The 14,725-nt window shown below is 35.4% G+C and overlaps 2 protein-coding genes across 2 annotated transcripts; both read left to right on the forward strand.

The window, feature by feature from the left end:
* Nucleotides 1-1,786: 1,786 nt before the first annotated feature.
* On the forward strand, nucleotides 1,787-4,809 carry LOC109065154 (caveolin-2-like). The gene is made up of 3 exons (XM_042753455.1): nucleotides 1,787-2,187; nucleotides 2,846-3,034; nucleotides 4,269-4,809. The coding sequence occupies exons 1-3, from the start codon at nucleotides 2,050-2,052 to the stop codon at nucleotides 4,416-4,418; spliced, it is 477 nt and encodes a 158-aa protein (XP_042609389.1). The 5' UTR covers nucleotides 1,787-2,049; the 3' UTR covers nucleotides 4,419-4,809.
* Nucleotides 4,810-6,965: 2,156 nt separating this feature from the next.
* Nucleotides 6,966-13,880, forward strand: LOC122142434 (caveolin-1-like). Its single transcript, XM_042753104.1, has 3 exons — nucleotides 6,966-7,232; nucleotides 7,898-8,065; nucleotides 13,089-13,880. The coding sequence occupies exons 1-3, from the start codon at nucleotides 6,996-6,998 to the stop codon at nucleotides 13,428-13,430; spliced, it is 747 nt and encodes a 248-aa protein (XP_042609038.1). The 5' UTR covers nucleotides 6,966-6,995; the 3' UTR covers nucleotides 13,431-13,880.
* Nucleotides 13,881-14,725: the final 845 nt, after the last annotated feature.

Below are 14,725 nucleotides of genomic sequence, written 5' to 3' on the forward strand. Positions count from 1 at the left end.
CTGTCATTCACCTGCTCAGTTGTCATGAAAATGACATATATTGGTTTTATTACTTTGCTTCCAGTAGCTTGTTGGGCAGGTCCCTTATCCTCGAGGGACAGACTGTTGAACTTGCGAACTTAAGTTATTATGACGGTAAAAGATTGCACCAGAATCAATCAGACTTGCCTGCACCTATATATATATATTTTTTATTTTTTTTTATTATATTTTAGTGTTTTTTATATTTTATGATGATTTTTTGGTGGATTGTGTTTTTGCTGTTTTATATATATATATTTTATAAGTAGAGATCATAGTGGCCGTTCATGATGCTGACAACATTTCATCACCACTTCAAACACACGCAGATGTTTGGTTTTTTGTTTATTTTCTGCTGTGTGTTTATCCATAGGGATTATGGCCTTTATTGTGCATGTCCTCATGGGTAGAATGTGCTTTTCACTCCCACTGTTGTGCTTTTGCTCCACGAGGCCTCTCCCCTTTTCCTCCCGAATGTTACAACACAATGAGTTTGTTGTTTACGTGTGTATCAGCTCCAGTGGAACTCCCTTTCATTCCTTCTGGTTATAGAGATGATCGTTATATTTAGACATTTGCTAAGAATTATAAAATCTGCAGTGCTATTCAAGAGAAGATGTTTAGCAGAATGACCAAGGCTGCATTTCCCAAAAGCATCGTAAGCCTAAGTACATCGTAGACCCATTGCCACCAATGGAGCTATGATCAACTTAGGCTTATGATGCTTTTGGGAAAGGCAGCCCAGGCTGGTCACCATCCACTTTCATTGTGGAAAAGAACAGCTTGGGCATTTTGCTAAACCTCTTTTTTGGGGTTCCACAGATAGAAATCTGATTCGTGAAAAATCACCAGTGTTGTACATATATATGTTTATTGTATATTTATAAAAAATATATATATTAATTCATATTTTTTTTCTTTTTTGTTTGTTCTACGTTGTTTTTTGATTTGTGAGTAAAGTTAAAAAAAAAAAAAAAAATTTTGTTAAAGTATTATTTTAACATTTGTAATATAAAATGCTTAGTATTAGTTTACATGAGAAAAATAATAAAAGGTTTTGATAAACTATTAATACGGTTTTCTTTTCAAGAATGCAATTATTTTAATGAGGCTTTTTCCATTATAATGTAAGGCAGTTGCATCACCCTCGCATTTTACACAAAGAAAGTTAGGTTTTTAATAACAGCATTTTCATTTTTGGGTGAACTGTCTCTTTAAAGAGTCAAATAGGAAGGCAAAGACCATCACTGTATCAGAGAGTGGCCTATTGTCTGAAGTTAAGGCAGGCAAATGATCTACTAACAGTCATCGTCTGTTTCTGAAAGATGAAAAATACTGCCTTCTCAAGTAGTAATGTTTCTAAGAAATATAAAACCCTGGCTGTTTATGTTTAAACCCAAGTAATAATTGAAAACTCTAACATTATGGATAATAAATTCAATTTATTTTTAGGATTTTTGAAAGTTACAGATTTAAAAAGCAAAAAGGTGAGAATAAAGAACCCTAAGCTCAAACAAAAAGAACCATTTCAGGACTATTTGGTTCTAAATAGAACCATTATGTAAAGAATCTTCTTTTTAAGAAAAAGAATAAAACACTCTTCAAAGAAGCCAGTGAAAAGCAATTAACTAGATCGACTTTTAGCCATGGCTAAAATTTTTAACATTTTGTATTAATAAACTATAAATGAATGAATGCATGAATCTGTAAAACGTGAGGAAACCCCTGAGAAAAATATTTTAATCCTCTAACTAGGTTCATGCAATAGTCTATAGAGGAAATAACAATAACAATCTGATAACATTCCTTGAGTTCTATTTTAATAAACAGCACGGCTAGACAGAGTTGTATCCCGGAAATATTTCTTATCGTTGGTTCACATTTGTTTGGAGCAGTGAATTGAGTGCCGTTGTGTGTTTTGTCTGCTCGTGAGGGGCGTGTACGCGTCCTGCCCTGAGCGCACAGTGCGCGTACAGCAGGCGCAACACACAGCAGTGCGCGCCGCGCAACTCCAAAAAAAAAAAAAAAATGGGGCTGGAAAAAGAAAAAATGGAAACCAGTGTCATTATGGATGAGGATGAATTCAATAGATCGATTGCACCTATACTGGGAAAAAAACCGCACGTCCCGGACAGAGATCCTAAAGATATTAACACGCACCTAAAGGTAAGTGACAACACGAGACTTACAGCATCACTTACATACTATCATTTATTTGTATATGCCTGCGTCTAAAACCGACTAAACATGAGTGATATAACCGCTAACAACGTGCTCATTTTAGTAACTTTCGGTATGATGAGAAGTGTTGTCGCGCACCACCATTCACGTGCACATTAATGCATTTTCGGAGTGAGTTTGTTTTATTTGAATAAGTGCATAATTGCACATGCGCTATAATCTTTTCTTTTCAATTCATTTTTGGGATAATTGTTTCGCACACAATACTGCATTAACACTATCTAAAGAAAATACATATAAGGTGCCAGTTGTTTTAATACAAACGATAGTAACCAAATACAATAAATAAAATAATTAATATCACACACACAATGACTGTTGCATTGAATATCAGCTGCAGGTATGTTTGTATTAATAACTTAAGTTTCAGACTTAATTGCCCGGACTTAAATGTGTTTCTCATTCAAAAGAAACTAAATAATAATAAAAATAAAGAATAAATAAAACAGACTTTATTGGATTTAAGAATGTGTAGATTAAATATAAATTTGGTACTTACTCTCTTTTTATACATGTGGGCTAATTTGATAGTCTAAAGAGTTTGTTTACTATTGATTTTTACATTTCGTGTTTGCTTCCACAGGTTGGTTTTGAAGACATCATTGCTGAACCCATCTCTACGCACAGCTTTGACAGAGTGTGGATCGGCAGTCACGCTGTGTTTGAGCTGGTGAAATTCATCTTCTACCGGATCCTCACCACGTTTCTGGCCATTTCCCATGGCATTCATGCGGGGATTGTTTTCGGGATCCTCAGCTGTATACATATTTGGGTATGAAAAGGCTTCTTGTTGGGGAAGGTTTTTGGCTCTCTGCTGTATTTTCCACGGCCCAATTGCAGAATATTTGCCTTGGCCACTACCCACTTAGATAAAGACTGGCATTTAAAAAAATACCACAGAGAAAGTCTTGCATATTGGTTTTGCAGAGCACAGGTGGGCCTGCATTTTCACGGTGGAAAAATCTGCACATAACTCACACTGAATTGTTAGCATTCTAGTCATATGTTTTTCTTTGGCCTCTTAGTGGTTTGACACATGAAAGCAGAAACTTGGCACTTGACCCTTGTGTAGTTTAAATCAGGAGCATTTTCAGGGTCAGTGTTCCTTAGGTGAAATATTAGCACATGTGGATGTTTGTAAACTTAACAACCCTGCCCATTAGCTTAGGAATAAGTAGACCTGACATATTAGCCAGATCAGATCTAATGTCAAGATGTCAGTGTAGCTCAAAAGGAGAAGAGAAGTCTACTTGGTGAATATTGCAAGTGTAAGATGCTATATTGGGTGACAAATTCTGTGGCTTGTTGGAAACTGGTGCGTTTTTTGTCTGCATATAGAATTGTACCTCGGTAGATGCTAAAACAAGTGAAAAAAAGAAATTAATTATCATAAAGACTTGAAAATGGGCTGTTTTTATGATGTGACGCTAAACAAGTATGGTGACCCATACTCAGAATTCGTGCTCTGCAATTAACCCATCCAAAGTGCACACACACAGCAGTGAACACACACACCGTGAACACACACCTGGAGCAGTGGGCAGCCATTTATGCTGCGGCACCCAGGGAGCAGTTGGGTACCTTGCTCAAGGGTACCTCAGTCGTGGTATTGGCAGCCCGAGACTCAAACCCGCAACCTTAGGGTTAGGAGTCTAGGCCACGACTTCCCCCCTTTTACTTCAACCAACTAGAACATTAAGCAATTGCATTGCAACATGCTAAAATGATTTTGCAAATGTAAGGTGTTACAGACATGACTGATGCTTGTTAAGTTTGTTATGGGCCAGTCATGCTGACTGACAGATCTGACATATGTGCTGACTGTTAACAATATCAAAGGTGATGATTATTGGAAGCATCTGATATGAAGGTTAATGCTTCACACATCCTCCAGGCTATATTTTAACCCCAGAACAAAGAGAGAGGAACAATTTCACCTTGATATGATTGTTATATAAGTCTTGTATATCAGCACACATGATGATGAGCTGTTTTCCCTCCACAGGGTGGTGAAGCCAGTGATCCAAGGCTGCATGATGACACTGCCCTCCATCCACGTGATCTGGACCAGCCTGATGGACATGTTTATAGGGCCGTTCTTCTTCAGCATTGGACGATGCTTGTCTTCCATTAATGTCAAGACTGTGCAAAACTGAGCAAATCTAACTCAGCATAGAAGTGTTGCAGAATCTCTGTCACAATGTTGTGGCCTCCTTTTGGAGGATTATTAGCTGAAGGATCATTTATCCTTGACTTCTGAAGAACAGAGAAGAGAAAGACGTTTTCTTTCATTTCAGTGCACAGTTGCATTTTCATTCCGTTGTCTTGGCACTGACTTGTCAGCCTCGTAATGGGCGGCGTCAGTGCTGACATGCTTTTTCAGTACTGTTATGTAAGTCTAATTAAGCTTTTGTTTTATATATATAAATGTAAGAATTTTCAAAGACTATAATGTAATGATTGAGATTTTAGCCTTAAAGGAATAGTTCGCCCAAAAATGAATATGTGCTGAAAATGAAATCACCCTCAGGCCATCAAAGATGTAGATGAGTTTTTTTATTTATAGGTGAAGATTTGGAGAAATTTAGCATTACATCCCTTGCTCACCAGTGGATCCTCTGCAGTGAATGGGTGCCATCAGAATGAGAGTCCAAACAGCTGATAAAAAACATCACATTAATCAACAAGTAATCCAGATTTGGTGAAGTTTATCTTTAGTGAAGTGAAAAGCTGTATGTTTGTAATAAACAAATTCATCAACACATATTTACCTTCAAACAGTTGTATTCAAACATAATCCATAATACTGCAATTAATTCCAAATATATGGAATTATTACAAACACAAAGCTTTTTGCTTTACAAGATATTAATTGAAAGACTGAAGATTATTGTTATGTTTTTATCAGCTGTTTAGACTCTCTTTCTGACGGCACCCATTCACTGCAGAGGATCCATTAGTGAGCAAGTTGAAAAGCTAAATTTCTCAAAATTTGTTTGGAAGAAGAAACTCATGTGAGTGTGAGTAAAGTGTCAACAAATGTTCATTTAAGGATGAACTATTACTTTAAGATATTTTGCTAGTACATGATGTATGATATTGCAGTAAACGTATGACATGCTTGTAAGGAAAAAAATGATGCAACTACTTCCAATAGGGCTGTAGTGTTGTGTGATTTAGTTTGTTAATAGTTAATATTTTGAGTTAATATTTATATTGTTTGGAGATGATTTATCAAGAAGAGTAAATTAAATGATTTGATGGCATTTCAGTGTATAAACTATTTATGGTTGATAGGTGCCATTCCTATTATAAAGAGCATTTCTATACTAATATAACACATTTTCTTCTGTATTAATGACTTCTTTTTATAATGATAAAAAAGCACACAGATGGCAATTAGTTTGACTTGCAAAGTCGCATTTGACATGCTGTTTGCCACTGATTGTGCTTTGTTAGTGGCTCTGCAGAATAAATGGAATTTTTGAGTGTGCAATGGAACATTAGAGGCTCAGGTGCCGTTTCCTTGCCCCTGTTGAATGATGTCATGTAGCAAACATGCTGAACACAGCTCAGCTTATGAAAGACAGAACTAAATGTCTCTCAGTTCAGCAAATAAAAGTATTTTGGAAGTTAAAGGATGGATTGTTTTCTTTGCTGAGAGACCATACCATGGAGATCAGTGTGTGGCATATGAAATGTTAGCCTGACAAGATTTAATGTCTTGTACAATGAGAAAAGTCCTCCGGGTGACATGTTCAATGAAGCAGATATGCCCGAGGATAACAGTGTTCCTGCATAAAGTGTATGTTTTTGTAGTGTTCTATTGAGCTCTTAAAAGCTAGATTTTATTAAAAGTTTCATTATGCATTTTTACTTTGTAGAATAGGTTTACTATAAAAAAAAGTGTTTCTTTTAACCTGAGCTACAGTGACCGACCTTACACTGTTGAAGGGTTTTTTTTTTTTTTTTGCATATTTTGCATTGCCTGTCACATCCCTCACTTTGCCAGGACCTGACCTAGATACACAAGTACTTGTTTGGTACAGTAAATGCACACAAAAAAATAAAGTAATGATAGTAAAGTTGGACAAACATGAGAAAAAACAGATTGCACAGTTATTGTTGCTGAAAACATTCCAAACTAAGTGCAAGTCTTGCCTTGAGGTACATTTCGGTATGCAAACCAACCTGAGAATAGTCACATTTCAGGTTTATACACCTTGAGTCAGTATCAATTTCCATACAGAACCAAAACTTTTCTTGGTTAAGTTGGATTGTGAAAAGTAGCCAATCAGTGTTCAGCATAGCCTATACTTAATACTTTTTTGAAAACCATCTCAATATGCACCTTAGAGATGTAAGACAGTAGGGTGCTACTTGAGTAGCCAAATGATAGGCCTAAGTTAGTTTGATTTGTTTAACATTTAATTTTGGTCACTACACGATCCTCATATAGCCTACCTCCTCCATTTTGTTGCTTTATAATTGTGGTGACTTACCATTACAGTAACATAACAGTGGAAAATTAAAAACGATTAGATGTTTCTGGTAGTGTACATGGGATTCGTTCATAACAAGTTGGTACAGTGGCCAAATATGCCTCCCATTTGGGAAAAATCACGTCAAAATATCCAACCACTAATACGGCGTAGCTCTATGAGAGGCAGGCTAATGAAGGGTTTCAGTCTCATTCATTGAACACACAGCTAGTCCTCGGTGACTCCCACTTTATGCCAGGAGAGACTCCAGAAGAGTTAAACCACGACTCTGTAGATAAAAGCTTTATTGGACTATATGCAGAAAAGAGGTCTGTTTTAAGGGAAAGGACTCCCCACTTTAAGCAATATCCCCGCGCCTCCCACACTGCTTCCTCTCTACTGATTGTCTTGTTTCCACACACTCATCTGAGCGCACTTCAGGCACGGGACAGCATGACTAGCGGATACAAGGACGGGACACCTGAAGAGGTGAGAATGACACCTATTTTTCCTCAGAAATCTTGTATTTTTTTATTTCAATTCAGGCTGTATTGAGCCATTTATGTAATAAACCTTTAGCAGAGTTGGCTACTTTTGACTCAAACACTTTTAGGGGATTATCAACACATGAAGGCGGTGCTGGCACTTGATCTACAACTGGAGTTCTTTCGCGCATGTTGGCTTAATTTGAGGTCTCATCTTTTTCTGGCACGTATTTGTACGGCAAGCCGCACGTGACGTCTCCCTCCATTGTTCACTTTATGCACACTTTCGCATAATATTAGCTATTAATAATATTAGCTAAAGTATGAACTGGTGACTAATCCAGTATAATGTTGTCGAAGCGCAATGCAATTACTTCTTAAGAACCCCCTTTTTTTAGTTCAGAATAAGTAACATATTTTAAACACGTTCCAACAGGTAAATATTTTAAATTGCGAGTGTATTTTTTTCTGCTGCAGAATAAGATAAGAGCACGCGCACAGTGTAAAATTTCGCCCCCGTGCGGCGGGTCGCTCCGCTGTGTTACAGAGGGGTGTGGTGCTTGATTTCTATCCGCTTATAACCATCCCATGCCAGGGCAGTGCTGAGTTGCGCTCCAGTCTCCCCTCCACGCTCATGAACTTCATTTTCTGTTTTCTTTGGAACCGCAGGACTACGCTCACTCACCGTTCATCAGGAAACAGGGGAACATTTACAAACCAAATAATAAAGAGATGGATAACGACAGCATCAACGAAAAGACACTTCAGGATGTCCACACCAAGGAGATTGACCTGGTCAACCGGGACCCAAAACATTTAAATGACGATGTGGTCAAGGTAAGTCATCCCACGAACTTTTTCTGTTTATGCAACTGTTTTTTTTTTTTTTCCAATGGCAAGTCAATTTCAATAATAATAAAAGACTTAGAAATTGATTCATGTATAGATAAGTGCATGCAGCAGTATAGCGTAATAATATGAAACAAATGCATGCGACTTATATGTGATATTTTATACAAATAACAAAATGTAATGTATTAATAGGCCAAACTGTATGTATTATTATATAAATATTATAATTATTAAATGTTATGTATTGTTAATATTAAGAAGCATGTTCGGAGAACATTACAATTTGTGCATACTGCTAAAAAATCTTAATAGTTTCGCATTATAGCTCAACAGAAGGTATGGCTTCATAACTTAAGTGGTGAGTCAGTGGTCAGTTTGTCACGGTGGCACTGGAAACAATTACTGCAAGCAGCAGCTGTCTTTGAAAACTAATACAATGGTGGTTTCAAGTTTTTTCAAATTGTAATCCATTATTTTACTTGTAAAACTTTATACACCCTTGAATCTGCTCTCAGCTGGTTCCTATCATTGGATTCTGGAGTGCTGGTGTTCCTACTTTAGCTGGTACAACATCATAGACCCATCTTGAACCAGCTGGTCAAACTGGTTTTTAGAGCAGGGTAGCTGGTCAACCATCTTAGACCAGCTAGAAACCAGCTGTTCCACAGCTACCAGCTAAAGCTGGATTTCCCAACAGGGTGGAAGCAATCATCACTGGAGCAGCTGTCTTCGCATTGTGAAATGCTGGAACTGTGGCACGAGTTCGTGAAATCCTACATGCATTCATTTTGAAAGATGTGTTGCATTGGTAACTCCCAGTGACGAGTTGTCAAAGTAAGGCCTTTTTTATAGAGGAAATATTATGAATTTCCTGTTTTTGAGCAAAGGCTGCACTCCTAACATTCTTCATGAAAATGTTCCTGGGCGTGGGGCGAAGCCTTGCAATAGCAACTTTCTCAGAAAGAAAAGTTAAAGTCACCTGATAATATAGAAATACACTCAGCTTTCAAAAACGATCCCCTTGCATCCATCTCCGCCCTTTTCCCATCCCTTTTATTCCACGGCTTTCTCCCTCCCACCGAGTCACGTCCCCAAAGATACATGCAACTGAATCCTTCCTATGATTTACCTGAAAATTGAATCCAGAGAACACTGAAAGCAAGTTTTCTGCTTATAATTTGATGTTTGCTAAGGATTGATGTCACAGGCCAAACTTGTTTGGTGCACACAGTCCTTTTATTTTGTCCTTAAAAGGGGTTGAGCACTCGCAGTGGTCTTGCGTATGAGAGTGTAGCAGGGAATTCCCATCTCCATTTTCACAAATTCTCCATACACACACAAACACACACACACTCGGGGCGTTCCTCTGGATCATGATGCACTCGTGGTCTAAACGCACTCCCACAGTCATCCACATCAAAGGCCCTTGTGTGCAGAAACACATCTGTAGCTTTCCCTTGGAACAGAAGATTTTCCTCTCATAAAAGTGCATTCTTTTAATAGCACGCTGGAGCAGGATTCCACGGCCAGAGCTTAGTCTAGGGCTGGGGTCACGCGACAAGACGACCCCCACGTAGACAGCCCAAATGGGTGACATTATACTTGTAGTATGTAGTTTTTGCACAGCTGCTATAATTTCTGGCTGACCAAAAGAGGAAAACTTTCCAGAGTGAATACATAAGGCTTTGGTGGGTTTTTTTAGTCACTGCATATGAATTTTCGATTTGAAATGAGTCATAGACTGTTGCCATGGTGATCGAGGATTTAGAAAAAAATAAAACAATTTTGCTATAATTGTTTTTTAATTTAAAGCCATTCCTTAACAGTAGCATTATTTTTAGCAACTTTTGTCTTTCCAAGTACAACATATTTGATGTGTGCTGTATTTGGAGGACAAGCTTTTTATTTTATTTTATTTTATTTTATTTTATTTTATTTTATTTTTATTTTATTTTATTTTACTGTGTTTTTAAACACCAAATAAACAGCTTTAAAAATGTCTTATTTGTTTGAAAAGTGATTTATTTACTTTTATCTTATTTTATTTAAAAATAAATCTTCATATTGTTAAATATAGCTGGATTTTTAAATATGATTTATTAATTAAATTTTTTATTTTACTTTATTTTATTTTTTTGTTAAAATAGCTGATAAATAGCTATTTTGAAACATTATTTGTGAAAAATTAATTATTTGTTTATTTTATTTTATATACAAATTTAGTTTTTAAATATAGCTCCATTTTTAAATATCAATTAATTAGACTGTTTTAAATGTCTTTATTTGTCATTTTATAATTTATCTATTTATTTACATTTTTATTTTATTTTAATCTATTTTATAGTTTTTTATTTTATTGTTAAATATAGTTGCATTTTTAAATATGATTTATTTAAATTTTTTATTTTTAATTCTTTTTAATTTTAATTCTTTTTTCATTTCATTTTTATTTTTCATTTTTAAATATGACAGTTTATTACAATTTATTTGTCAGTTTAATATATATATATATATATATATATATATATATATTTTTTTTTTTTTTTTTTTTTTTTTTTTTTTTTTGAAGTGGTTACTTATGTTTTGCTTTGTTTTGTTGCATTTTTAGACATTATTAAATAAACAGTTTTAAATATATCTGCTATCGCTGATAACTATTACATAGTTATTTTTAAATGACTAAATTGACGTTGATTTTATTTTGAAGTGGCACCCGTACTCCTCCATAAACTTTGCACTGCACACTGGTGATTTATGAACTATGTGGAAGGGTGATATAATCATAAGCTCCCAAGTCTGAAGAATGCAAGTTGATACTTCTGTCAGTACAGTGAGGGTGTTATCAAACAACACTGTGCAGTCAGCTCAAGAACTGTTTATTTTAACTTTGTTGAAAGCCATGGTTGTAATATTCAACGAATGGAAACTATGTGTCCGGCCAATTGGGATATACTGTAGATAAATGAATGGGGAGGACAGGCTTATGTAAGACTGTATAATTTAGCATTTCTTTGCGAACTAGAGCCATGATGGTTTGGACAAGTAGTAATTTATCATTTTACTCTTACAGGAACATCAGTTTACTCTAAAACACTCTACCTTTTCGTCCAGACATGACTTCTTAACTAACTTAACCAGCAAGCCTTTATTGGTCAACAAGCTTTATTAGATTGTGCTGGTTAACCAGCATTTTTTCCTAATGAACAGCAAGACATGCAAAAGTCTAAACTGGTCTTTTAAGAATGAAAAAAAAAAATCATACTGAGTGACTATGAACATGCTGTCTTTCGATTAGAAGTTCAGCTAGATTTTGTTAGCTAGCTTGCTCAAAAAGGGGTTGTTAAATATTAGCTTAATCTTGACTTTGACATGTGACTGTGAAGGACGTGGTGTGTTTGTGTGTGCTTTTACCCTGTATAATCAACTGAAACAAACACATCTGCACGGAAACCAAGTGTACTGCTGTACTGTGATGGTGTGAGGTTTGCCAGCTAGGAACATCTAAACCAAGCTTTGCAGGGCTTATTAAATTATATATATATATATATATATATATATATATACAGGTCTTTTGTAAATGTTAGTGTTTGGTGAGCCGGTCTGCGGTTGATACGGGAGGTTTTAGAGCAGGGTAACTTGGGCATGAACTGGGTGGTACCGGTCTGGACAGTGTAAAGATGCTGTCTGTGAGGAATGTGGAGACGGCTGGAGGGGAGGACGAAGAGTCATGCTGCTTTTCTTAATGTCGGTCTGCTTGATACGGATGAGAACATGCAGAAAAACTCCAGGTTTTGTTAATTTATTGAACTCAAAAAAAAATTATCTAAATAACTAAATAAATAAAATGAATGGGCTTCAGTATCCCCATGACACCTCATAGGACGAATCGTTTGGAGAAAGTATGAACGGATTATATAAAATCATACATACATACATGTGTATATTTTTTAAATATCTTAGTCAATTTATATTTAAATATTTTAATTTTAATTTTTTATATATTTAATTGGTATTGGCATTACACATTATGAAATGCATTACAGTAATGACTAAAATAGATGTATTTTTTATATCTATCTATTTAATTTTATATATTTGTATGTATTTAAATATTTAGATTGAAAGACAGACAGACAGACTGACTGACTGATTATAAGTTAGCCATAAATATTATAAACATTAATATAGAAATTATAAGTAAAATATAATCATTTAAAATATAAATTATAAATATTATAAATAAAGTAAATAATAAAAATTAAGTTATATGGCTGTAGTTATATAACCTTTTTATATTATAACATTGTTATTATTGCATATATACTGTATTTGAATGTATTTAGGTTTTATAGATAGATAGATAGATAGATAGATTATACATAAGACAGATATAAAGATTATAAACAATAATATAGAATAAAATATAATATAAAATATAAATTATACATATTATAAACAATATAAATGGAGCTGTATGTCTGCAGTTATATAACTTTGCAGTTATATAATGTTTTATATCTTTTAGATATTATTATTTTTTTTATTTTTTTTTACATTTAAATAAATTGTAGTGGGCATAAGAGATCATCAAATAAATTACAACAATGACTGAAATAAATATACCTCTAATATCTGCTGTATCGTATTTGATACATTTTTAGCATTTCTTCCTGTTAATAATGTATGAAATATTTATTATTTAATATATTCTGAAATAACAATAATAATTTAAAAGTTATTCTTGAATAAGCAAAGATTCCAGAGCAAAATGATCTGTATTGCGGCACAGGGGCAGACCATTTTTTAAATATTATTAAAAGTCTTTTTAATACCTGAAGATTATGGATAATACACCAGGAAGCAGAAGACATGCAGTAGATTAAGGTTTGATCATGATATTGTAAAATATGGGTTAATTAGAGAAACTGTTTTATTTTGATTATACCAATACAAAATTGTATATTTCTAATTCAAATTGATATAATGCTGAAATCCCTTTCATCTCCAGGTGGACTTTGAGGACGTGATCGCCGAGCCTGCCGGCACCTACAGCTTCGACGGCGTGTGGAAAGCAAGCTTCACCACCTTCACAGTAACCAAGTACTGGTGCTACAGGCTGCTGACGGCCCTGGTGGGCATCCCGCTCGCCCTGGTATGGGGCATCTTCTTCGCCATCCTCTCCTTCATCCACATCTGGGCGGTGGTGCCTTGCGTGAAGAGCTACCTAATCGAGATCCACTGTGTCAGTCGAGTCTACTCCATCTGTGTGCACACCTTCTGCGACCCACTCTTCGAAGCCATGGGAAAGTGCTTCAGCAGCGTCCGGGTCACAACCACCAAGGTGGTGTGAGGACAAGAAGAAGAAAAGAGCCAGAGGGATTGGGTGGGGTGGGGGAATGGACACCAATGTCCGATGCAGGAAGATAAAACAAATGTAACCTCTCTAAAAAAGAGGGGAAAGAAAAAGTGAACAGAGATGGAGGGTTGCACTGTATTTAGGTGGCCCTTTGATAAGACTCTCCTTTCCGTCTCTGTTCTGTCCATGAGCTTTGTTTTCTCTCAGCTTTGGAGTCCTTGGGGTATAGGGGATGTGTGTCAAAAATGCTAATTTTTTTGTCATTTGTTAGCATTTATCACCGTTGGAATACCATTTCAGCCTGACTTTTAAAGGAGAAGTTAATGCAAAAATGTCAATTCTGTTATTTACTTGCTCTCGTGTCATTCCATGATCATCGCTCCGAAACCACCATAAAAGTGATCCATGTGACTGGTGCACAAGTCTACTGTAGTCATGTTATATGAAATATAGAGGATGAGTCATATTAACCACTTTTATGGTACATTAATGGTGCTTTTTTGGTGTTTTTGTCCTTTTTGGAGTTTGACAGTAGTCAATATAATTAAAGGGATAGCTCACCCATCATTTACTCACCCTCATATCATTCCAATTCTGTATGAGTTTCTTTCTTGCTGGTTATCAAACAGTTGATGGTCCATTCCAACTTACACAGGTTTAGAACGAAACCAGGGTGAGTAAATTATGACAAAATTTTCATTTTGGGGTGAACTGTTCCTTTAAATAGGATATATATGTATAAAAATATAAATATAATATAAATATAAAAATATAGATTTTAAAACAAAAATGTAAAAAGTATAAAATAGATAAAAGTGTTGTTTTTTTAAGATGCAGTCACATAAGTGAAATTTTGGCAAAACTTTGTGCGCAAAAAGCATGCACTATTTATTGTCAATAGTGTTGCGAAGTATAAACCCAAGAAGCTTTCTGTTGATCAATGCGGCAAATCTGTGTGACCAACTTGAATTTATTGCGAAAACTGTGTCTGGGGGAAATCTTTTGTGAAATTCCCAGTCAATCGCATAAATTCCTATTGAAATAACTGGAATTCAGCTGCAAAATTATGCTGAACAACAGTAAATGTGACCACACATTTAACGTTAAATATTTCTCAAACTTTCTTCTTTGTATTCAACAGAAAAGTCATTTGGAAAGATATGAGGTTGAGTAAACAATGTCTGAATTTTCATTTTGGCGTGAACCATAACTTTAAGATTTGCCTGCTGGGACAAGGATGTGAATCTGTTTTTTGTTTTTGTCCCTTTTCGTTCGTTGACACGTCCACT

The sequence above is a fragment of the Cyprinus carpio genome, chromosome B25 (assembly GCF_018340385.1).
Source record: "Cyprinus carpio isolate SPL01 chromosome B25, ASM1834038v1, whole genome shotgun sequence".
NCBI lineage: Eukaryota > Metazoa > Chordata > Actinopteri > Cypriniformes > Cyprinidae > Cyprinus > Cyprinus carpio.

Excerpts from the sequence above, each read along its gene's own strand:
- LOC109065154 (XM_042753455.1), top strand. The coding sequence starts at position 2,050 with ATGGGGCTGGAAAAAGAAAAAATGGAAACCAGTGTCATTATGGATGAG. Across the intron at positions 2,188-2,845 it reads ATATTAACACGCACCTAAAG|GTTGGTTTTGAAGACATCAT; the intron begins GTAAGTGACAAC and ends TTGCTTCCACAG. Across the intron at positions 3,035-4,268 it reads TCAGCTGTATACATATTTGG|GTGGTGAAGCCAGTGATCCA; the intron begins GTATGAAAAGGC and ends TCCCTCCACAGG.
- LOC122142434 (XM_042753104.1), top strand. The coding sequence starts at position 6,996 with ATGCCAGGAGAGACTCCAGAAGAGTTAAACCACGACTCTGTAGATAAA. Across the intron at positions 7,233-7,897 it reads AGGACGGGACACCTGAAGAG|GACTACGCTCACTCACCGTT; the intron begins GTGAGAATGACA and ends TTGGAACCGCAG. Across the intron at positions 8,066-13,088 it reads TAAATGACGATGTGGTCAAG|GTGGACTTTGAGGACGTGAT; the intron begins GTAAGTCATCCC and ends TTTCATCTCCAG.